The following is a 25,934-nucleotide window of genomic DNA, read 5'->3' on the forward strand; positions in this document are numbered from 1 at the left end:
AACCCCCTGCCACATAGACAGAGAGCAGGGGGACAGTGGAGGTCTCAGCCCCTCTACTTTCTCCTCCCACCTGAGAGCAGGTGCGGCTGTTACAGCTGGAGGTGACAGAGTTGTTCTGAACTCTGCAGGTCACAGTCACCTTACAAATGCTATTGATGGGACTGGTGACTCAAGTCTCTCTGAAAACGAATAGAAACCCGTTATTGTTTGTTTATTAACCTTAGATACCATAATAAGCTGGTGTACCAATGAATCTGCCACACTAGTGGAAAGTATTTAACCTATACACTATGTTTAGCTCTATTGATTGATGTGTATACAAAAACATAATAGAAAACATCTCAGTTTAGCTTGTATCAACAAAAACATATCTACTTTATTATTATTAGTAATCATGCAAATATATTCACCTCAAATAACAATATGTGTGAGCTTATATAAAGATGAATCAAAGGTGCCCTCATCAGTTTTCCCACCAGCTTAAGTTACTGAGCACCAACTTTGTCATATGTCATATTTCATAAATGTGTCAAAGGTCGGCTTGTATATACATTTGATGGAAATAGTTACAAATGTATAACTACTAGGAAGTTGAATAACTGGTTCAGCCCTGTACAGTATCCTTCTAATATGGCACATGGTTTGACACACATCACCATGGAAACTGTAAAGCAGCCTACACTCTTAGAAAAAAAATGTTTTAAAAGGGGTCTTCGGCTGTCCCCATAGGAGAACCCTTTTTGGTTCCATGTACTAACTTCTGTGGAAAAGGATGTAACTGGAACCAAAAAGGGTTCTTCAAAGGGGTCTCCCATGGGGCCAGCCGAATAACCCTTTTAGGCGTTAGATAGCACCTTTTTTTCTAAGAGTGTATGGTGGGACTTTCCTGTCAAAACCACCACAAGGTCACACAGAATTGAAGAAGTTGTTATTTTCGGTGACAGATTGTTTCCTATGACTCACTGCAGTGACATCGCATTGAGCCTTGAGCTGCAGTTTTATTTCTTCAAGAGTCCCAGGGCAGATCTGCTCTAGGCCCAAAATTCATTTAATTGGCTTTTTTTTTGCGCTTTGAGCAAGGAAGCTAGAAAGCTAGCTACTTTATGCTAATGCCATGATTTACAGGTTACTGCTAACATAGCTGCGGGATGTATGGGTGCTGCAGCACCCCCTGATAAATCACAATTTTAAAAAAAATAAGTACACTAGGCTTTTATTACTCCTGTCTGAGCAGAGAAAAAAACCCGTCGACCAAAATGTTCCTAATCAAAAGCATTCCAAATCTGATCCATGTCATAGAAATACAATAATAATATGTCTACGACCCATACCTTCATCATCAAAACCATCATCTTCACTTCCAACAATTGTTTTCATTTTTAAAATTAAATATTAAAACATACAATCAAATTGTTACATACAAACAAACATACAATCTACCTGCAGTGAAGCCACTCAACATATACATTATATTCAGTCATCTAGCAGACACTCCCATCCAGAGCGAACCACAGGAGCAACCAAGGTGAAGCCCCCGCCCAGGGCCACATCAAACAGATCTCCCATCAAGTCAAATCAGGGAGCCGGACCAGCGACCTATCAGCCACCGGGACAAGCTCCCAACCGCCAGGCCAACAACCATCCAAGATCCTCTAACAGTTCTCGAGAGCTGCCCCACAACTCTCCGATAACCCCCTAACAGCCCCCCACCCCGAAAGAAACCTCTCATTACAATCCCCCCCACCAAGCCACCGTCCCACAATGCGCCAACAACCAATAAAAAAGAAGAAGAGGATAACAAAGGAAAACAATAGAAAGCAACACTGCAAAAAACAAAAGACATCAAGGACAACAAAACTCTAAACAGCAAGAACAACTGGATGCGTCTGAGTGCATGTGTGGCACTATTTACGTGTGTCTATCAAATCAAATGTTATTTGTCATATGCGCCGAATACAACAGGTACCTAACAGTGAAATGCTTATTTACAAGCCCTTAAAAGAACAATGCAGTTTTAAGAAAAGAGATGAGAATAACAAATAATTAAAGAGCAGCAATGAATAACAATAGTGGGGGGTTTATACAGTCAATGTGGAGGCTATATACCGGTACAGAGTCAATGTGGAGGCTATATAGGGGGTACAGTCAATGGGGTCTATATACAGGGGGTACCGGTACAGAGTCAATGTGGAGGCTATATACAGGGGGTACCGGTACAGAGTCAACGTGGAGGCTATATACAGGGGGTACCGGTACAGAGTCAATGTGGAGGCTATATACAGGGGTACTGGTACAGAGTCAACGTGGAGGCTATATACAGGGGGTACGGTACAGAGTCAATGTGGAGACTATATACAGGGGTACTGGTACAGTGTCAATGTGGAGACTATATACAGGGGTACTGGTACAGAGTCAATGTGGAGGCTATATACAGGGGGGTACAGAGTCAACGTGGAGGGTACAGTACAGAGTCAATGTGGAGACTATATACAGGGGTACTGGTACAGTGTCAATGTGGAGACTATATACAGGGGTACCGGTACAGAGTCAATGTGGAGGCTATATACAGGGGTATTACGGTACAGAGTCAATGTGGAGGCTATATACAGGGGTACCGGTACAGAGTCAATGTGGAGACTATATACAGGGGTACTGGTACAGTGTCAATGTGGAGACTATATACAGGGGTACCGGTACAGAGTCAATGTGGAGGCTATATGCAGGGGGTACCGGTACAGAGTCAATGTGGAGGCTATATACAGGGTATTACGGTACAGAGTCAATGTGGAGGCTATATACAGGGGGTACCGGTACAGAGTCAATGTGGAGACTATATACAGGGGTACTGGTACAGTGTCAATGTGGAGACTATATACAGGGGTACCGGTACAGAGTCAATGTGGAGGCTATATACAGGGTATTACGGTACAGAGTCAATGTGGAGGCTATATACAGTCAATGGGGGTACCGGTACAGAGTCAATGTGGAGACTATATACAGGGGGTACCGGTACAGAGTCAATATGGAGGCTATATACAGGGGTACCGGTACAGAGTCAATGTGGAGGCTATATACAGGGGGTACCGGTACAGAGTCAATGTGGAGGCTATATACAGGGTATTACGGTACAGAGTCAATGTGGAGGCTATATACAGGGTATTACGGTACAGAGTCAATGTGGAGGCTATATACAGGGTATTACGGTACAGAGTCAACGTGGAGGCTATATACAGAGTCAATGTGGAGGCTATATACAGAGTCAATGTGGAGGCTACATACAGAGTCAATGTGGAGGCTACATACAGGGGTACCGGTACAGAGTCAATGTGGAGGCTATATACAGGGGTACCGGTACAGAGTCAATGTGGAGGCTATATACAGGGGGTACAGAGTCAATGTGGGTACAGAGTCAATGTGGAGGCTATATACAGGGGTACCGGTACAGAGTCAATGTGGAGGCTATATACAGGGTATTACGGTACAGAGTCAATGTGGAGGCTATATACAGGGTATTACGGTACAGAGTCAATGTGGAGGCTACATACAGGGTATTACGGTACAGAGTCAATGTGGAGGCTATATACAGGGGGTACCGGTACAGAGTCAATGTGGAGGCTATATACAGGGGGTACCGGTACAGAGTCAATGTGGAGACTATATACAGGGGGTACCGGTACAGAGTCAATGTGGAGGCTATATACAGGGGATTCCGGAACAGAGTCAATGTGGAGGCTATATACAGGAGGTGCCGGTACTGAGTCAATGTGGAGACTATATACAGGGGGTACCGGTACAGAGTCAATGTGGAGGCTATATACAGGAGGTGCCGGTACTGAGTCAATGTGGAGACTATATACAGGGGGTACTGGTACAGTGTCAATGTGGAGGCTATATACAGGGTATTACGGTACAGAGTCAATGTGGAGACTATATACAGGGGGTACCAGTACAGAGTCAATGTGGAGACTATATACAGGGGTACCGGTACAGGGTCAATGTGGAGACTATATACAGGGGTACCGGTACAGGGTCAATGTGGCACCGGTGTTGAGGTAATTGTGGTAATAATGTACATGTAGGTAGAGTTATTAAAGTGGTTATGCATTGATAATAATGTGTGTTAATGTCTGTGTGTGTGTGCACATGTATATGTGTGTATGTCTGTGTGTGCATTTCTGTGTGTGTATATCTGTGGGTGTATATCTGTGTGTGTGCATGTCTGTGTCTGTATGTCTGTGTGTGTGCACATGTATGTGTGTGTATATCTGTGTCTGTGCACATGTGTGTGTGTGTATATCTGTGTGTATATATCTGTGTGTGTGCACATGTGTATATCTGTGTGTATATATCTGTGTGTGTGCACATGTGTGCATTTGAATGCGAGTGCATCTTTCAACTATGCTGTGATGTTTAACATACAATTTGAATCTATCTAATTGAATAGAATCCCCAGATTGCGAGCTGAAGATAAATACCTTTACTAAGAGTATTAGTATAGTAGTAATCGACTGACCAGGTCTCATCAGATCACCGAACAAAGCTATTTCTAGGGTCAATTTGAGATGAATGTTAAATCTTGCGTCATTTTAAATATGAAGTCTTTCACTCCGTGGCTTGGAATCGGTACATAAAAAATCTCTTCCCAGCTATTTTGAAACCTGTAGGGTACAGCTGTCAACATTCTGGTCCTTAAATGAAACTGGTATACTTTCCTATTTCAGCTATTTTTGTTCCTCTGACAGTTTTGATCCTTTATATTGGGCAGACAGACCATGTCTCTACCTCCTCCTGCTAGGACATCTACTTTGTGCATGACACAAGTCATTTTTCCACAATTGTTTACAGAAAGATTATTTCCCTTAAAAATAACTGTATCACAATTCCAGTGGGTCAGAAGTTTACATACACTAAGTTGACTGTGCCTTTAAACAACTTGGACATTTCCAGAAAATGATGTCATGGCATGAGAAGCTTCTGTTAGGCTAATTAACATCATTTGAGGCAATTGGAGGTAACCCTGTGGATCTATTTCAAGGCCTAACTTCAAACTCAGTGCTTCTTTGCTTTACATCGTGGGAAAATCAAAAGAAATTAACAAAGACCTCAAAACAAATGGTAGACCTCCACAAGTCTGGTAAATCCTTGGGAGCAATTTCCAAACGCCTGAAGGTACCACGTTCATCTGTACAAACAATAGTACGCAACACCATGGGACCACGCAGCCACCGTACCACTCAGGAAGGAGACGCGTTCTGTCTCCTACAGATGAACGTACTTTGGTGCGAAAAGTGCAAATCAATCCCAGAACAACAGCAAAGGACCTTGTGAAGATGCCGGAGGAAACAGGTACAAAAGTATCTATATCCACAGTCAAACGAGTCCTTTCTTGACATAACCTGAAAGGCCACTCAGAAAGGAAGAAGCTACTGCTCCAAAACCGCCATTAAAAAGCCAGACTACGGTTTGCAATTGCACATGGGGACAAAGATCATACTTTTTGGAGAAGTGTCCCCTGGTCTAATGAAACAAAAATAGAACTGTTTGGCCGTAATGACCATTGTTATGTTTGGAGGAAAAATGGGGAGGCTTGCACTTCACTGGTGCACTTCACAAAATAGATGGCATCATGAGGTAGGAAAATGATGTGGATATATTGAAGCAACATCTCAAGACATCAGTAAAGTTGAAGTTGAAGCTTGGTCGCAAATGGATCTTCCAAATGGACAATGAGCCCAAGCATACTTCCAAAGTTGTGGCAAAATGGCTTAAGGATAACAAAGTCAAGGTATTGGCGTGGCCATCACAAAGCCCTGACCTCAATCCTATAGAACATTTGTGGGCAGAACTGAAAAAGCGTGCGTGAGCAAAGAGGCCTATAAACCTGACTCAGTTAACACCAGCTCTGTCAGGAGGAATGGGCCAAAATTCACCCAACTTATTGTAGGAAACTTGTGGATGGCTACACGAAACGTTTGACCCAAGTTAATAAAGGCAATGCTACCAAATACTAATTGAGTGTATGTAAACTTCTGACCCACTGGGAATGTGATGAAAGAAATAAAAGCTGAAAGAAATCATTCTCTCTACTATTATTCTGACGTTTCACATTCTTAAAATGAAGTAGTGATCCTAACTGACCTAAAACAGGGAATTTTTACTAGGATTAAATGTCAGGAATTGTGAAAAACTGAGTTAAAATGTATTTGGCTAAGGTGTATGTAAACTTCCAACAGCAACTGTACATATCTACCTCGATGACCTTGTACCCCTGCACATCGACTGGGTACTGTTAGCCCGTGTATTTAATTATCTTTATTTCTCTTTACTCATGGTGTATTTATTTATTAATTCATAGGATTTTTACTTTTCTATTATTTCTCTATTTTCTTTCGCTCTGCATTGTTGGGAAGGGTCTGTTAGTAAACATTTCACTGTTAGTCTATACCTGTTGTTTGTCTCTGTATTGTTGGGAAGGGCCTGTAAACATTTCACTGTTAGTCTATACCTGTTGTTTGTCTCTGCATTGTTGGGAAGGGCCTGTAAGCATTTCACTGTTAGTCTATACCTGTTGTTTGTCTCTGCATTGTTGGGAAGGGCCTGTAAACATTTCACTGTTAGTCTATACCTGTTGTTTGTCTCTGTATTGTTGGGAAGGGCCTGTAAACATTTCACTGTTAGTCTATACCTGTTGTTTGTCTCTGCATTGTTGGGAAGGGCCTGTAAACATTTCACTGTTAGTCTATACCTGTTGTTTGTCTCTGTATTGTTGGGAAGGGCCTGTTAGTAAACATTTCACTGTTAGTCTATACCTGTTGTTTGTCTCTGCATTGTTGGGAAGGGCCTGTTAGTAAACATTTCACTGTTAGTCTATACCTGTTGTTTGTCTCTGCATTGTTGGGAAGGGCCTGTAAACATTTCACTGTTAGTCTATACCTGTTGTTTGTCTCTGTATTGTTGGGAAGGGCCTGTAAGTAAACATTTCACTGTTAGTCTATACCTGTTGTTTGTCTCTGTATTGTTGGGAAGGGCCTGTTAGTAAACATTTCACTGTTAGTCTATACCTGTTGTTTGTCTCTGTATTGTTGGGAAGGGCCTGTAAACATTTCACTGTTAGTCTATACCTGTTGTTTGTCTCTGTATTGTTGGGAAGGGCCTGTTGTAAACATTTCACTGTTAGTCTATACCTGTTGTTTGTCTCTGTATTGTTGGGAAGGGCCTGTTAGTAAACATTTCACTGTTAGTCTATACCTGTTGTTTGTCTCTGTATTGTTGGGAAGGGCCTGTAAGTAAACATTTCACTGTTAGTCTATACCTGTTGTTTGTCTCTGTATTGTTGGGAAGGGCCTGTAAGTAAACATTTCACTGTTAGTCTATACCTGTTGTTTGTCTCTGTATTGTTGGGAAGGGCCTGTAAGTAAACATTTCACTGTTAGTCTATACCTGTTGTTTGTCTCTGTATTGTTGGGAAGGGCCTGTTAGTAAACATTTCACTGTTAGTCTACACCTGTTGTTTGTCTCTGTATTGTTGGGAAGGGCCTGTTAGTAAACATTTCACTGTTAGTCTATACCTGTTGTTTGTCTCTGTATTGTTGGGAAGGGCCTGTAAAGCATTTCACTGTTAGTCTATACCTGTTGTTTGTCTCTGTATTGTTGGGAAGGGCCTGTAAACATTTCACTGTTAGTCTATACCTGTTGTTTGTCTCTGTATTGTTGGGAAGGGCCTGTAAGTAAACATTTCACTGTTAGTCTATACCTGTTGTTTGTCTCTGTATTGTTGGGAAGGGCCTGTAAGTAAACATTTCACTGTTAGTCTACACCTGTTGTTTGTCTCTGCATTGTTGGGAAGGGCCTGTTAGTAAACATTTCACTGTTAGTCTATACCTGTTGTTTGTCTCTGTATTGTTGGGAAGGGCCTGTAAGCATTTCACTGTTAGTCTATACCTGTTGTTTGTCTCTGCATTGTTGGGAAGGGCCTGTAAGCATTTCACTGTTGTTTCTCTCTGCATTGTTGGGAAGTGCAACAATGTGTGCTGAGAGTCAGGAAGTAAGTTCAGGGAGTGAAGGGTTTTAATAAATAAAAGGAACATAATACAAAACAAGAAAGACGAACAACACACAGACAGGAAACAGAAACTGCAACAATGACGCCTGGGGAAGGAACCAAAGGGAGTGACATTTATAAGGCAGGTAATCAAGGAGGTGATGGAGCCCAGGTGAGTGTCATAATGAGCTGATGCGTGTAACAATGGAGACAGGTGTGCGCCATAGAAAGCAGACTGGTGACCTAGTGGCTTGAGAGGGAGCACATGTGACAGGAAGTTCCCGTGAGTCAGCATTTCACTGTTAGTCTACACCTGTTGTTTACGAAGCGTGTGACCATTTTTATTTGGTTGTTACACGAACATGGGAACATTGCCTTTAAAAGGATTGAATAGAATCCCGGCCTGAGATGATGTTCAAATTCCTGATTATTGTCTGCTAGTCTTTTTCCCCACCATAGCATATAAACTCTCAGGCATGGAGGTCATGGTAGTCATGGGGAGGTCCACAGGCAGGGGCTGGTGGTTCACAGGCTGGGATTGGGGATGTCCCACCATACTGTAGATGGTGGGTGATGCTGGACCTGGAGACATCTGCTGTTCACCACCTGCTTGACCGTTATCTGGAGTCTGGAGAATAAAATTCACTTCATTAAATATTTCTCAGTAGCTGTTCAATGCTCTACATATACGCACAAAATTAAGATGATTTTGTTGTTAATTTGGAATTTATATGTTTTCCATTAACATCGACAGTATCAGTGATGTTAAATATCTTACCACAACTGTAGCATAATCTGTGTTTATAATATCCTCTTTGCCACCTAGAAATCAACCACATAAACATTTAAAAGTTAGATCTTCAGAGTTGCTATGAGTATGTATAAATAATGTGAAATCATTACAGCCTGTTATCAACAGTATTCACAATAGTTTACGTCATATAATGAAGTGACTGTACCAAGAACAAAAATCCAAAACATATTTAAAACTAAGATCTTCAGAGTCGCTCTGAATGTACAGTTTATAAATAATGTGAAATCGCCACAGTTTTCACAATAGTTTAATTAATATAATGAATTTACTGTAATGTGATGCAGCAGGAGCAGTGAGCTTACATTTGTTTTGCTTTTGATAAACAAAACCAATCAGGGCAATGAATCCAACTACGCAGACAGGTGCTCCGACTGTGAGAGCGTAGTTGTAGTTCGCCTTCTCCCCTTGTTCTGGAAATACAGCGACATCAAAATCACTACACCCTGTGTGTGGGTGTTTGTGGGTGGTTGGGTGTGAGTGTGGGAGAGCGAGAGAGAGAGATAATTTGTTAGCATGTCTTACCAGATTTCAATGAACAGAGTTTGACTATCTTCTTGGTGTCGTTCGCCCAGCTGACTTGGTTGCTGTGGTAACAGATGATGGAACCCCCTGCCACATAGACAGAGAGCAGGGGAACAATGGAGGTCTCAGCCCCTCTACTCTCTCTTCCCACCTGAGAACAGGTGCTGCTGTTACAGCTGGAGGTGACAGAGGTGTTCTGACCTCTGCAGGTCACAGTCACGTTACAGTTGCCATTGATGGTGGAGTTAGAGTCCACTGTCAGGACTGGAGGGTCAACTCTCTCTGAAAACAAATAGAAACCCTTTATTGTTAATATATTAACCTGAGTACAGGAGCTAGAGTACTAATGAATATGCATCTAACCTGAACACCATGTTTAGCTCGTTTAATTGATACTGTAACTGTGTCACGTTATAATAAATTATAAAAACTAGTCAAACATACCTTGGAGAACTAACTGGTGTACAATAATAGTCTTTTCTTTGTCACCACTCACTACTGCAGTATAAGGTCCACTGTCTCCTTCCTGTATGTTCTTCAGTAGCAGAGAGAAGTTTCCCTTATAAAACTCAACCCTGTTGTTGTACCCAGGAGACACTCTCACTGACAATGTGTCACTGCATCTTACAATATTAGCTGATCCGAAGCTCCACTTGAAAACCTCCAACTCTTTCAGTTGAACATTTTCCTGGACATCCAGACGAACATCCTGTCCCTTCAGCACAAACACAGAGCTGAAATCTGTGAAATAAACACACAGAAAATAAAGACTTAATGTGAAAAAGATTTAGCAATATGACAAAGCAGTAGAAAATATTAATTTCCCTTTACACTATATTTGCAAGATGGTTTAAAGATGAACCTATAGAAATATCTGCTGTCTTTACAGCATCAGAGGCAAATTTGACACATTTAATGTGATGCAACCCCTGTGTTGGTGATACAATGGACAATTTGTCAGTACAAAACATGTTTATACAACCATTTGGCTGTCTCCACAGCACTAATTATTTTTGTGCAGAAAAACTCTCCGTTTTAGTCAAAAGCCTTGCCATAAATGATAAAGAAGTGTCTTTACAATAAAGAACAAGGATACCATACACACAATTTCAACTATTCAGTTTCATAAACCATTCCGTTTATGAAAAATGTTATAAAACTTGATGTATAACTCCATGAAGTATAACCTCATCTAACCTAATCTGCCTAAAAACATACATTGGGATCCATAGTTATTGGCACCCTTGATAAAGATGAGAAAATAAGACAGTATGTAATAAATAATACAAATACTGAGCTCAACAATGATTTATTAGTTATAGTAACACAACTGCTCAGAGAAAGACATTTTTCGAACGAGTAATACAAAAATACGAAAAAAACGGGTAAAAATGACTGTCACCCCTGTTTTCAATACTCCAGCAACTTCCTCTTGTGAGGATAACGTTACTGAGCCTTTTTCTAAAATGTTTTATGAGGAAAACACGTTGGGAGGGATCTTACACTATTCCTAAATACATGTCTGCAATTCAAACCACAGGTTTTCAATGGGGTTCAAGTCCGGAGACTGAGATGGCCATTGCGAAATGTAGATTTTGTGGTCAGTTAACCATTTCTTTGTTGATTTTGATTAGTGCTTGGGAAGATCGACTCCTGGCAGAGTCAATCAAGTTTTTGTCTAAGATGTCTTGGTACTTGGTAAAGTTCATGATGCAGTTGCCCTTAAAAGGAGGCTGAACTTCCTGATTTAGCCTCGGTTTCTATTCTGCTCATTAGGAAATGCGACTGAGAACAAGATTTGGGTTTTGGAGGAATGCTTTGATGTGGGTGTCTCTTTCACTCTGCCAAAACAGTACACAGTTACATTCTAAAATCTGTGATTTTTTCCCCCAAATTATGTTTTATATTTTCCCACATTTTGTTTTCTCAGTTACATTTTTCCCGGTTTTAGATAGATATTTTTGTACCTCTCGAAACTACAATTGTTCATAGAAAAACAACTCAATTTGATGTTTTGAGTCCATGTCAATGATTACATCACATCAGAAGACCATTTTTGGGGGGTTTGGAAGAAAACTAGCAAATGTTTTTTTATATGTATTTTTTTGTCATTTCAAAGTTTGCAAATAAGGTTTTGGTGAAAGTATTTCTGTCAACCAACAAGAAGGTTATCACATTAACTGGCTACACTGGGAGTAATAGACAAATGCGTGCACCACACAGACAGACGGACAATATTGCTGGAAATTAATTGGCAGATATTGTGTTAGGTGTGGCTTTTTAAGGCAGTGGTGGCTAACCAGGGATGGGGTAATATCAAAGGTGCGTTGATTAGATGGTAGCTGGGAGCCTGCAGTGTCTGAGATCTCAGTATGACAGTTTGCGGAGGAACAGGTGAACATTTTATGTATACTGTTAAAATGTTGGGGTTCAACAGGAGTTCTTCTAAGATCCTCAAAGCTTTGACCAATAAAACAATAAAACATTTAAAATTATACAATAATTTAGCTTTCATCTCGCTCTGTACTTTCATAATTTTCAGTCAATTCTCAAGTGGCTGAATCTTATGGAGTGAGATACCTGCCAAAAGGTTGTTAGGATCATATTGTTAGGATCGTGAGAAACATGAAACGTATACATTAAATTAGATCTGTTAAAGACTATGAATAAACATTTAAACATTACATTTTTACTTAACATCTCCCTTTACTCGGTTACATATATTTTTTTATAGATACAAACTTTTGTCAGTAATGTGGCATCTGCAAAGGACCTGAACCGAACGTAGCTAGTTGAGGTTAGCTAGTCAATCAAGCAACTAGCCCAGACATTAGTTGCTTTGCAGCTTCCGGTTTCAGTTCCAAAATAAAGGTCTAGAGTTTGTTTTAGATCTGCATTCAAAAACGACGTTGTACCAGTTGATGACGTGGTATAGGCTTGGGCCTTCAGCAAATTCCTTGTGTGAGAATGATAAAGACACAGAAGAGCCTTGTGAAGAATAATCGCCTGAGCTGCAAAATAGAAAGTAAATATGATTTAGGCTAGGCCTATTCCGCTATCTAAATGTGCCATGTTGTTGTGTATTATCTAATGGCCATATAATTGTATAATTTATTTTTCAGCCGCATGGGGCTACTATAGTGATCACGTGACCGAATCACACTTTTTACAGTATTTGGTAAAACAGACTGTAGGCCTTACAGTAGGCATTCTGACTGTTGTACTGGGGAATTACTCTGTTTGTAGGCTTATTATAGCCAATTGCATTGCAGAACCCCATCACACAGAGGCAATATCCATATCAAGAAATGAGACAAAACAAAATATTGATGCAGTCTTGGCTCTAACCTGTCCTGAGCAAAATAACCATGGGGTCCCAAATGGTCAAGACTATCTACAGCCTATTCTTAGTGCCAGATCTTTCCTATCAGCCACTGCATGTGCTTCTTCAACAATTTTGTTTAAAATGTATTTAAAGGCCTGTGAGCTTGGATCTCTTCTTAAAGGGGAGGCCTGTAATAAAAACAGTTTTAAAACACAAATGGAGTTCAAAAATGATTCTGAAGGACAGCAGTAACCAAATTGATAGCCTACATTGAAGTGCATTGCAAATTTGAAGGCCTATCTTTTATTTACATAGCCCAAAATTAAAATATTGAATTATTAAAGTGATAGGCTAAAGAACTTTGGATAATTTAGATATTTTGAACACATGGATTTAACAAAAAAAAATGTATAAGGCTGTTCTATTATCTTTCATTTAGATCCTATTTCAACTCAGACAAATGACTGAATGAATGACATTCTGACTGAACTGACTGAACTGAATGAAATAAATGTTCAAATATGTTGGAATGACGAGTTGCACGCATCATGATTTGCACTTAATTTGGCTAGAAGGCAAATAGGCCTACATTAAGGTATAATGACTATGGCTGCATGCCTCCAGAAGGGCATCTTCTGAGGCTGAGGGGTGCTTTTCCGAAGATGCGCAGTGCTGCATGGAGATCACACGCTCTTCAACTGGGCAGCAGTGTTGCGATGGAGGGAATAGCCTATACGGAGACTACCTAAGACCACAGCAACAGAGTTATTGTAAAGTGTGGGAATAAGCTTATGCCAGACTTAGCCTACGTTGAAAACCTCTTCCTTGTTCATTTTAAAGTCCATATGTTCATGACACAATTCATATACAGTGCCTTGCGAAAGTATTCGGCCCCCTTGAACTTTGCGAACTTTTGCCACATTTCAGGCTTCAAACATAAAGATATAAAACTGTATTTTTTTGTGAAGAATCAACAACAAGTGGGACACAATCATGAAGTGGAACGACATTTATTGGATATTTCAAACTTTTTTAACAAATCAAAAACTGAAAAATTGGGCGTGCAAAATTATTCAGCCCCTTTACTTTCAGTGCAGCAAACTCTCTCCAGAAGTTCAGTGAGAATCTCTGAATGATCCAATGTTGACCTAAATGACTAATGATGATAAATACAATCCATCTGTGTGTAATCAAGTCTCCGTATAAATGCACCTGCACTGTGATAGTCTCAGAGGTCCGTTAAAAGCGCAGAGAGCATCATGAAGAACAAGGAACACACCAGGCAGGTCCGAGATACTGTTGTGAAGAAGTTTAAAGCCGGATTTGAATACAAAACGATTTCCCAAGCTTTAAACATCCCAAGGAGCACTGTGCAAGCGATAATATTGAAATGGAAGGAGTATCAGACCACTGCAAATCTACCAAGACCTGGCCGTCCCTCTAAACTTTCAGCTCATACAAGGAGAAGACTGATCATAGATGCAGCCAAGAGGCCCATGATCACTCTGGATGAACTGCAGAGATCTACAGCTGAGGTGGGAGACTCTGTCCATAGGACAACAGTCATATATTGCACAAATCTGGCCTTTATGGAAGAGTGGCAAGAAGAAAGCCATTTCTTAAAGATATCCATAAAAAGTGTTGTTTAAAGTTTGCCACAAGCCATCTGGGAGACACACCAAACATGTGGAAGTAGGTGCTCTGGTCAGATGAAACCAAAATTGAACTTTTTGGCAACAATGCAAAACGTTATGTTTGCCGTAAAAGCAACACAGCTCATCACCCTGAACATACCATCCCCACTGTCAAACATGGTGGTGGCAGCATCATGGTTTGGGCCTGCTTTTCCTCAGCAGGGACAGGGAAGATGGTTAACATTGATGGGAAGATGGATGGAGCCAAATACAGGACCATTCTGGAAGAAAACCTGATGGAGTCTGCAAAAGACCTGAGACTGGGACGGAGATTTGTCTTCCAACAAGACAATGATCCAAAACATAAAGCAAAATCTACAATGGAATGGTTCAAAAATAAACATATCCAGGTGTTAGAATGGCCAAGTCAAAGTCCAGACCTGAATCCAATCGAGAATCTGTGGAAAGAACTGAAAACTGCTGTTCACAAATGCTCTCCATCCAACCTCACTGAGCTCGAGCTGTTTTGCAAGGAGGAATGGGAAAAAATGTCAGTCTCTCGATGTGCAAAACTGATAGACATACCCCAAGCGACTTACAGCTGTAATCGCAGCAAAAGGTGGCGCTACAAAGTATTAACTTAAGGGGGCTGAAGAATTTTGCACGCCCAATTTTTCAGTTTTTGATTTGTTAAAAAAGTTTGAAATATCCAATAAATGTCGTTCCACTTCATGATTGTGTCCCACTTGTTGTTGATTCTTCACAAAAAAATACAGTTTTATATCTTTATGTTTGAAGCCTGAAATGTGGCAAAAGGTCGCAAAGTTCAAGGGGGCCGAATCCTTTCGCAAGGCACTGTACAGTTGAAGTTGAAAGTTTACATACACTTAGGTTGGAGTCATTAAAACTAGTTTTTCAACCACTCCACACATTTCTTGTGAACAAACTATAGTTTTGGCAAGTCGGTTAGGACATTTACTTTGTGCATGACACAAGTAATTTTTCCAACAATTGTTTACAGACAGATTATTTCACTTATAATTCACTGTATCATAATATCAGTGGGTCAGAAGTTTGGAAAATTCCAGAAAATTATGTCATGGCTTTAGAAGCTGATACACCTCTTACACCTGGATGTATTTCAAGACCTTCAAATTCAGTGACTCTTTGCCAAAGGAAAATCAAAAGAAATCAGCCAAGACCTCAAAAAAATTGGAGTCCTCCTCAAGTCTGGTTTATCCTTGGGAGCAATTTCCAAATGCCTGAAGGTACCACGTTCATCTGTACAAACAATAGTACGCAAGTATAAACACCATGGGACCACGCAGCCATCATACCGCTCAGGAAGGAGATACGTTCTGTCTCCTAGAGATGAACGTACTTTGGTGCAAAAGGTGCAAATCAATCCCAGAATAACAGCAAAGGACCTTGTGACGATTCTGGAGGAAACAGGTACAAGAGTATCTATATCCACAGTAAATCAAGTCCTATATCAACATAACCTGAAAGGCCGCTCAGCAAGGAAGAAGCCACTGCTCCAAAACCGCCATACAAAAGCCAGACTACGGTTTGCAACTGCACATGGGGACAATTATCGTACTTTTTGGAGAAATGTCCTCTGGTCTGATGAAAGAAAAATAGAACTGTTTGGCCATAATGACCATCATTATATTTGGAAGAGAAAGGGGGAGGCTTGCAAGCCGAAGAACACCATCCCAACCGTGAAGCACGGGGATGGCAGCATCATGTTGTGGGGGTGCTTTGCTGCAGGAGGGACTGGTGCACTTCACAAAATAGATGGCATCATGAGGACGGAAAATTATGTAGCTATATTGAAGCAACATCTCAAGACATCAGTCAGGAATTAAAGCTTGGTCACAAATGTGACTTCCAAATGGACAATGACCCAAAGCATACTTCCAAAGTTGTGGCAAAATGATTTAAGGACAACAAAGTCAAGGTATTGGAGTGGCCATCACAAAGCCCTGACCTCAATCCTATAGAAAATTTGTGGGCAGAACTGAAAAGCATGTGCGAGCAAGGAGGCCTATAAACCTTGACTCAGTTACAGCTGGTCTCTGTCAGTAGGAATGGGACAAAATTCACCCAACTTATTGTGGGAACTTGTGGAAGGCTACCCAAAACTTTTGACCCATTTAAACAATTTAAAGGCAATGCTACCAAATACTAATTGAGTGTATGTAAACTTCTGACCCACTGGGAGTGTGATGGAAGAAAGAAAAGCTGAAATAAATCACTCTCTCTACTAATATTCCGACATTTCACATTATTAAAATAAAGTGGTGATCCTAACTGACCTAAGATAGGGAATTTTTACTGGGATTAAATGTCAGGAATTGTGAAAAACTGAGTTAAAATGTATTTGTCTTAGGTGTATGTAAACATCCGACTTCAATTGTACAAAAATATAAATGCCACATATAAATATAATCATACACACAGTGCATTCACAAAGTTTTCAGACCCCTTCCATTTTCCACATTTTGTTACGTTACAGCCTTATTCTAAATTTGAATAAAAACATTTTTTCCCTCATCAATCTATATGGCATAAGTCATGGCAGAATTGTAGGAAATTTGCTTTAAAACTGCAAAAATGTATCTCCACCCTATGACAAAATGGGTAGAATTGCAGGAAATGGGCTTTAAGAACTGCAATAAACTGCAGTAGAACTGCAATAAAAAACGTGCTTTAATTGTCTCTCTGCCCAATGGCAAAATGTGTTGTATTGCAGGAAATTGGATCTCGCTTAGCCCCCTTTTGCTGGCTAGTCACTAGCCGTGGCCTTGTGCTTGAAAGATTGCTTATGAGACCTGTGTTTATTTTCTATAATGCCTGTTGATAGAAGTTGGCCATTATTATTAATGGATGTGCATTGTGCTTGGTTCTGGTTAAATTTGTAACAAAAAGGGTGTTTTCATAAACAGATTTGAAAGCCAGATCACTGATAATTGAAAAAAAGCAGGTTAAAGTATTTAATTTAATTATTAGTGGGTCTTATGGTTGAAGGCTTACATTTAGCCTAGATTTAATTTTACGATCCCTGAATTTATTAGATTATTCCCGGCTGTTTCATATGCAGTGTATTGACCATTAAAGATTAAAGATTTACGTTGGGTTTGTTCAAATAGAGCCCTAAATGTTTCTGATTCGTTTCGATGTCATATATAAGTTGTTTATTACGTTCAGTTGCTATTTAAAGAAGGATAGCGGCAAATTTGAGAAATTTGTCAAAGTACCTAAACCTCTCTGACTCAGTGTCGGACTATCTGTCAAAATGCCCATCTCTCTGACTCAGGGAGAGTACCTAAACCTCCCTGACTCAGGGAGAGTACCTAAACATCTCTGACTCAGGGAGAGTACCTAAACATCTCTGACTCAGAGAGAGTACCTAAACATCTCTGACTCAGGGAGAGTACAGAGCTAGAGCAAGGCATAAGGTCATGTGACCTTAGCAAGGCATAAGGTCATGTGACCCTCACTGCAGCGCTAGATAGAACTTTGTGGAATATTTTATTTATTTATAAACCTTCTGTCACAGCGAACATACTTTATTCAGGAAGCCCCATCAATTGTGAGATATGGCATATAGATTTGATGTAATACATTTGGGTTGCAGGTTCACAATTTAATCTTTACTGAGATCTCTGCCAAGCAAGAATAAGAAATCAGCCCGTGGGCTTACTGCACACACAACAAAATACACATGAGAGAACTCCTTATAAACACTACACTGTAACCGTCAGTTTTCAAAATGCAACAGACTGTAGCACATCAGACAGTAGCACATCAGACTGTAACACATCAGACTGTAGCACATCAGACTGTAGCACATCAGACTGTAACACATCAGACTGTAGCACATCAGACTGTAGCACATCAGACTGCAACACATCAGACTGTAGCACATCAGACTGTAACACATCAGACTGTAGCACATCAGACTGTAACACATCAGACTGTAACACATCAGACTGTAACACATCAGACTGCAACACATCAGACTGCAGCACATCAGACTGCAGCACATCAGACTGCAACACATCAGACTGCAACACATCAGACTGCAACACATCAGACTGTAGCACATCAGACTGCAACACATCAGACTGCAACACATCAGACTGTAACACATCAGACTGTAGCACATCAGACTGTACCGCGTCAGACTTTTTTTGTTTGTCCAGATTGACATAGTCTATTTATTGTGGTGTTGAAAATACAAACCATGATATTAAAGTGCCCAAAGTCGGTGTGCTTTGTTTATTAATTGTTTGGTGCATTGGCATAGAAACCTGTTGGAAAATTCAGATTTCCCCCTAGCTGATCATTGTCTGCAGGCGGCTCTGACTGTAGTGTAGTGTAGCTCAACCCACTCTACAGACGTTTTGTATAAAAGACCCGGCTCCCGGGCCCTTTCGGGATCCACCCTTGTCTCACAAATACCACTCTAGCTCAGTAATCACACAGACTAATAGTTGGTATCTATGGATACGCGCCAGGGTTACAGTAGGACTCATTGGGGTAAAACCTGAGAGACAAATGTAAACGAATCGCAAATCACATTAAATAAATAATAATCTTCGGAAATGACTTGATCAAAACAACAAAATAACTAGGGCTTTTACCAATGATGGTGAAAACATAGGGTCCTTTATTTTGCAGTTAAGTGGGTTAAAATCTTTCTAGAAGTCAGAAAAAATGACGTGGGACAAACTGAAGGGTTAAAGTTGATTTTGGGGGTCTACCACTGATTATGTTGTTATTCGTTTGTTTACGTGCCATTGTACTTATGCTCACTGTATAGTTGAATATTGAGGCTTCTGTCTGTGTTTAGCTATCTACCAAAACTCGCAGCAACCCTGGTGTCTGTAAGAAAAGGTGAGAAAAGGGACTGTGGGTGAAAGCAAGACACAGAAAGACAGCATCTGTTTTTCTCTGAAACTAGGGCAGATTTGCATACCGCTGAGACAGGTTCTCAGAAACCTTGTGTTTAGAATAACTTGTTCTTTTAGCTGCACATGCAGGGTTTGACATAGGAGATCACACCATAAGGTGTGATCTCGGGTATGTAAGACCCTGTCTTTCTTTTGTTCAGGGCAGAACTAAGGAGAGACATAAGTTGTATGTTGATCTTTGACTTCTGACTACAGCTGTATTCTGATTAAAATTGATATGATTTATAAGTGCACATTATGAGTGTTCATTATTAAATAGAAGCCCAAGAAAAGACAACCCAACAATACCAAAATAGGAATTTGAGAAAACAACTAATTTATTTGAATGAAAAAACACGATTTGAATTTTTAACATGGTTTAGTTAAAGCAGGTCTGTGTCATCCAACTCTTACATTGAGTGTTGTATCAAAATGTACACATATAATGTCACTAGGACATAAAAGGCACTGTATTCGTGGAACGACCCTTCCACGTGGTCTATAGTGGCTTTTTTGCGGAAGTTATATGTACTTCCTCTAGTTCCTCTTTCTTAGACATATGTCAAAGTATGGGGACCCATTTCACCATTGGTATTCTTTGTACAATGCACTTACTAATGCGCTACACGTTACCATTCTGAAATGATTACAGCTTTTGTCTACACTATTCTTTTACCATTTTTATTTCAGATTAGTTTACATCGTTAAACATTTGGAAGACAATGTTCAAGTTTTTTTGTGTGAAAACCAAGCAGGGTTGGGCTCAATTCAGTTTGAGTGACAGGAAGAAGAATTTAATTCAGTACAATTCAAAGAACTTCCACTCAGACACAGAATCTGACAGGTCCCACTTCCAGATACCAAAGAACATCACTTTTCTCTGTAAATAATGGTCATTTACTATTTTAACCTTAGTGCTTAGAATATCCAATCCACAGAATGTACAAAACATCAGGAACACCTTAATATTGAGTTGTAACATCTTTTGCTGTCAGAACAGCCTGCAATCGCTGGTGCGTGGACTCTACAAGGTATCGAAAGCGTTCCACAGGGATGCTGGCCCATGTTGACTCTAATGCTTCCCACAGTTGGGTCAAGTTGGCTGGATGTCCTTTGGGTGGTGGACCATTCTTGATACACACAGGACACTGTGGAGTGTGAAAAACCAAGGAGTGTTGCCATTCTTGAAACAAGCTGGTGTGCCTGGCACCTACTACCATATCCCGTTCAAAGGAACTTAGAAAAAAATTATTGCCCATTCACCCTCTGAATGGCACACACACAATCCATGTCTCAATTGTCTCAAGGCTTAAAAATCATTTTTTAACCTTTCTCCTCCCCTTCATCTACACTGATTGAAGTGGACTTAACAAGTAACATCAATAAGGGATCATAGATTTCACCTGGATTCACCTGGTCAGTCTGTCATAGAAAGAGCAGGTGTATCTTACTGTGTTGCATAATGACATGTTATATGTAAAATATCTATATTTCTATAGACTACACATAAAAAAATAATATAATATATTTTAATTTCACTTAATTCAATTCTATTTCCTTTCTTTCAAATGCAAGTTGCTATTCTGTATCCTGTTAACTATTTCAATTCAAATTCAGGAAATGTAATTAAATTCTTAAATGAGCCCATCTCTGACGGAGACAAAATATGTGACCGACCGGCACGATTCAGGAATTATGAGTCACCACTTTAAATTGTTTTGTTTTTTCCACATTGGATAAAAGTAGAGACTCAGAACTAGAAAATGGTACAGTGCATTCGGAAAGTATTCAGACCCCTTTACTTATTCTAAAATTGATAAATATTATTTTCCCCTCTTCAATCTACACACAACACCCCATAATGGCAAAGCAAAAATGTTTTTTTAGAAAATGTTTGCAAATGTATTAAAATTCAAAAGCGGAAACATCCTATTTACAGAAGTATTCAGACCCTTTACTCAGTACTTTGTTGAAGCACCTTTGGCAGCCTTGAGCCTTGAGTCAGCCTACACCTTTGGCAGCCTACAGCCTTGAGTCATCTTGGGTATGACACTACAAGCTTGGCACACCTGTATTTGGAGAATTTCTCCCATTCCTCTCTGCAGATCCTCCCAAACTCTGTCAGGTTGGATGGGGAGCATCGCTGCACAGCTATTTTCAGGTCTCTCCAGAGATGTTCGATCAGGTTCAAGTCCGGGCTCTCGTTGGGCATCTCAAGGACATTCAGAGACTTGTCCCGAAGCCACTCCTGTGTTGTCTTGGCTGTGTGCTTAGGGTTGTTGTCCTGTTGGAAGGTGAACCTTTTCCCCAGTCTAAGGTCCTCCGTTCGACTTTCCCTTGATCTTGACTAGTCTCTCAGTCCCTCCCGCTGAAAACGTCCCCACAGCTTGATGCTGCCACCTCATGCTTCACCGTAGGGATGATGCCAGGTTTCCTCCAGACATGACGCTTGGCATTCAGGCCAAAGAGTTCAATCTTGGTTTCATCAGATCAGAGAATCTTGTTTCTCATGGTCTGAGAATCTTTAGGTGCCTTTTGGCAAACTCCAAGCGGGCTGTCATGTGCCTTTTACTGAGGAGTGGCTCCTGTCTGGCCACTCTACGATAAAGGCCTTGGTGGATTGGTGGATAGCTGCAGAGATGGTTGTCCTTCTTGAAGGTTCTCCCATTGTCACAGAGGAACTCTGGAACTCTGTCAGCGTGACCATTGGGTTCTTGGCCACTTCCCTGATCAAGGCCCTTCTCCCCCGATATCTCAGTTTGACTGGGTTTGGTTACATCCCTGGTAGTGAGCTTTTCTCATTTGCCAAGATAATCCATCCACCTGACAGGTGTGGCACATCAAGAAGCTGATTAAACAGCATGATCATTGCACAAGTGTGGCTTGTGCTGGGTTACAGTAAAAGGCCACTCTAAAATGTGCAGTTTTGTCACACAACACAATGCCACAGATGTCTCAAGTTTTGAGGGAGCGTGCAATTGGCAAGCTGACTGCAAGAATGTCCACCAGAGCTGTTAACAGGAAATTTAATTTTAATTTATCTACCACAAGCCGCCTCCAACGTCATTTTGGAGAATTTGGCAGTATGTCCAACAGGCCTCACATCTGCAGACCACGGGGAACCATGTCACCCCAGGACCTCTATATTCGGCTTCCTCACCTGTGGGATCATCTGAGACCAGCCACCAGGACAGCTGATGAAACTGTTGGTTTGCACAAACTCAGAAACCGTCTCAGGGAAGCTCATCTGCATGCTTGTCGTCCTCACCAGGGTCTTTACCTGACGGCAATTTGGCATCGTAACTGACTTCATTGGGAAAATGCTCACCTTCGATGGCCACTGGCACACTGGAGAAGTGTGCTCTTCACAGATGAATCCCAGTTTCAACTATACCGGGAAGATGGCAGACAGAGTGTATTGCGTCGTATGGGCGAGCGGTTTGCTGAAGCCAACGTTGTGAACACAGTGCCCCATGGTGGCGGTGGTATGGGCAGGCATAAGCTATGGACAACGAACACAATTGCATTTTATCGATGGCAATTTGAATGCACAGAGATACCGTGACGAGAACCTGAGGCCCATTGTCGTGCTATTCTTCCGCTGCCATCACCTCATGTTTTAGCATGATAATGCAGGGCCCCAGTGCACAGCCCCATCTGTACATAATTCCTGGAAGCTGAACACTTCCATGGCCTTAATATTCACCAGACATTGAGCATGTTCGGGATGCGACAATATCCAGCAACTTTGCACAGCCATTGTCGAGGAGTGGGACAGCTTTCCACAGGCCACAATCAACAGCCTGATCAACTCTGTGCGACGGAGATGTGTCACGCTGCATGAGGCAAATGGTGGTCACACCAGATACTGACCGGTTTTCTGATCCACGCTCCTACCTTTTTTTGGAAGGTGTCTGTGACCAACAGATGCATATACTGTATGTATTCCCAGTCATGTGAAAAACATAGATTAAGGCCTAATGAATTTCTTTCAATTGGCTGATTTCCTTTTATGAACTGTAGCTCAATAAAACATTTAAAATTGATGCATATTGCAATTTATTTTTGTTCAGTGTACTTGTCTTCTTATGAACTTTAATAACATACTGTTATTCTATAGTCATTATATTTAATATGTCCTCTTATGAACTTGAATAACATACTGTTATTCTATAGTCACTATATTGTTAGGTAAAAATGTGATGAACAATCCTCTATCCTCATAATTTGGTTTTCGTGCAGATGTTCACAGTCAGACTGTTGAAAAAGGTCAGACATTTCAGTTGCCCAGGCTATGGGATAGATCACATTGAAAAACTTTACTATCTATTCTGGCAGTTGGCATATCCAACAGTCTATTCCAAAGTCTCACCATTCACACCGTCCATCTCACCTCACAGGGTTCCCAGCCCATGTCCCCAGTTATTGCAAGTATAGTAAAAAGTAACGTAGTGCTCTGTTATGAACATGTTCATGTATAAGGGCACAGGGCGAGACCCAGATGCAGACATGGGAGGCCGATGGTTAGAGTCTTTGATATTTATTATAATCCAAGGGGCAGGCAAGAGAATGGTCATGGACAGGCAAAAAATCATAAACAAGGTCAGAGTCCAGGAGATACAGAGTGGCAGGCAGGCTTGAGGTCAGGGCAGGCTTGAGGTCAGGGCAGGCAGTATAGCCAGGCAGGCGGGTTCAGAGTCAAGGCAGGCAAGGGTCAAAACCAGGAGGACTAGCAAAAGAGCAATAAGAAAAAGCAGGAGAACTGAAAAACACGCTGGTTGACTTGACAAGACGAACTGGCAACAGACAAACCGGAATAAATACCCAGGGACTAATCGAGAAAACGGGTGACACCTGGAGGAGGTTGGAGACAATCACAAAGACGGGTGAAACAGATCAGGGTGTGACACTTAGCACCCCACACTCCTGCTGAATAGTCCAGAACAGGACACACGCATGTCTGATACAGTTTTGAAAACTTAGCTAAACCAATATCTTTGAGTGTTCTGGTTTCTCCTATTACGCCCCCAAGAGCTCTACTTGCTAAGTCGGCCAGGGCAGATGTTCTGTATAGAAAAGTAATATGTTCATCAATAAAAATACACAAATATTTACAATTGTTAGTAAACTCAAGAATGTTTTCAACAAAACTGAAAAACACTTCTGTTAGTGCATTATTTGTGTTTTTGTCTGGTTAATCATGTCTCCATCTTTTACACCAATTGACTGCACATAACAACATGTTCTGCAGGTCTTGATCAGTTTCTGCCATCAAAATTATGTAATCATAAAAGGATACTTAGCATTTCATCATCATATCTTACTCCAATATTTAACTGTTAAATTTCTTTTGCCAAATCATTTATAAACAAAGCAAACAAAGTTGGTGACGAGGCGTCTCCTTGTTTTACACCCGAGAGGGGGGGGGGGAAACCAATCTGTACGATATACATTAACACGCACACAAGCAATTGGTACTTTGTAAAAAGGCTGATAAAATGTCCAATCAACAAGTCTTTAACAAACTATAGGCTAAAAGATCCCTATTTATCAGTTGTGTTGTGACAAGGTAGGGGTGGTATACAGAAGATAGCCCTATTTGGTAAAAGACCAAGTCCATATTATGGCAAAAACAGCTCAAATAAGCAAAGAGAAACGACAGTCCATCATCACTTTTTTAAGACAAGAACTTCAACTTCAAGTGCAGTCACAAAAGCCATCAAGTGCTATGATGACACTGGCTCTCATGAGGACCGCCAGAGTTACCTCTGCTCTAGAAGTTTGTCAGAGTTACCAGCCTCAGAAATTGCAGCCCAAATAAATGCTTCACAAGTAACAGACACATCTCAACATCAACTGTTCAGAGGAGACTGTGTGAATCAGGCCTTTGTGGTCGAATTGCTGCAAAGAAGCCACTACTAAAGGACACCAATAATGTTTGAAAGTTTGTTGTCACTGTGCTGTTGTTGTCTTTGTAAATCAAAAATAACATTATAAATAGCTAAACCTTTCTCATGAACATGCTAGGTAGAATATTTACCTGATCCTTGGACTAGAGCTGATAGAAAAACAATGGAATGTAGGAGAGCTGCCATACTGTTTGTTGAACATACCGAGTAAAACAGGAAGTTAAAAAGTAAGTTCCTCAACTACACACCCCTCAATTTATGTAGCACATTATACGTCAAACAGATTCCAATTCAATAATTTAAAAAAGGGCTTCTATTTACAAATACTTCTCTGAAAATGAGAAACTATTTGTGATAAGTTTCCATTTTATGATTATAGATTAAAATCACTTCCTGTATTGACAGGTTTATAAATTAAAATATACCCCAACCCTGCTATAAGGAGTCAACGTCATAATGCATTTAAATCATAACAAGTATGATTGTTGAAAAAGATTTTCTGAAAGTCTGTACCTGTTCAAATAAAATCTTAAATAACACAGTCAGTCTTATCCCCCCTTCCAAAAAAAGTGCACTTGTCTTTTACTAATACCACTGATTTTGCTGATAACTTCATTGTTGAGAAAGAAATGCTTGCTATAACTGTGATATGTGGTTGTCTCACCTAAGTCTCACCTAAGTATCTTAAAATGAATGCACTAACTGTAAGTGTAATGTAGACACCGGGATTC

At 40.6% G+C, this 25,934-nt stretch overlaps 1 protein-coding gene across 2 annotated transcripts; it reads right to left on the reverse strand.

The window, feature by feature from the left end:
* Window positions 1–8,126: 8,126 nt before the first annotated feature.
* On the reverse strand, window positions 8,127–25,428 carry LOC112260885. 2 transcript variants are annotated; one of them, XM_024436256.2, is made up of 7 exons: window positions 25,335–25,428; window positions 10,006–10,118; window positions 9,822–9,912; window positions 9,378–9,659; window positions 9,158–9,265; window positions 8,820–8,863; window positions 8,127–8,669 (listed from the first exon to the last, which is right to left on the reverse strand). In XM_024436256.2, the coding sequence occupies exons 1-7, from the start codon at window positions 25,387–25,389 to the stop codon at window positions 8,469–8,471; spliced, it is 894 nt and encodes a 297-aa protein (XP_024292024.1). In that variant the 5' UTR covers window positions 25,390–25,428; the 3' UTR covers window positions 8,127–8,468. The 2 variants fall into 2 exon arrangements, with proteins under 2 accessions (XP_024292024.1, XP_024292023.1); XM_024436255.2 differs by having other exon boundaries at window positions 8,128–8,669; window positions 9,822–10,118.
* Window positions 25,429–25,934: the final 506 nt, after the last annotated feature.

Source organism: Oncorhynchus tshawytscha, linkage group LG10 (genome assembly GCF_018296145.1).
Source record: "Oncorhynchus tshawytscha isolate Ot180627B linkage group LG10, Otsh_v2.0, whole genome shotgun sequence".
Classification (NCBI taxonomy): Eukaryota; Metazoa; Chordata; class Actinopteri; order Salmoniformes; family Salmonidae; genus Oncorhynchus; species Oncorhynchus tshawytscha.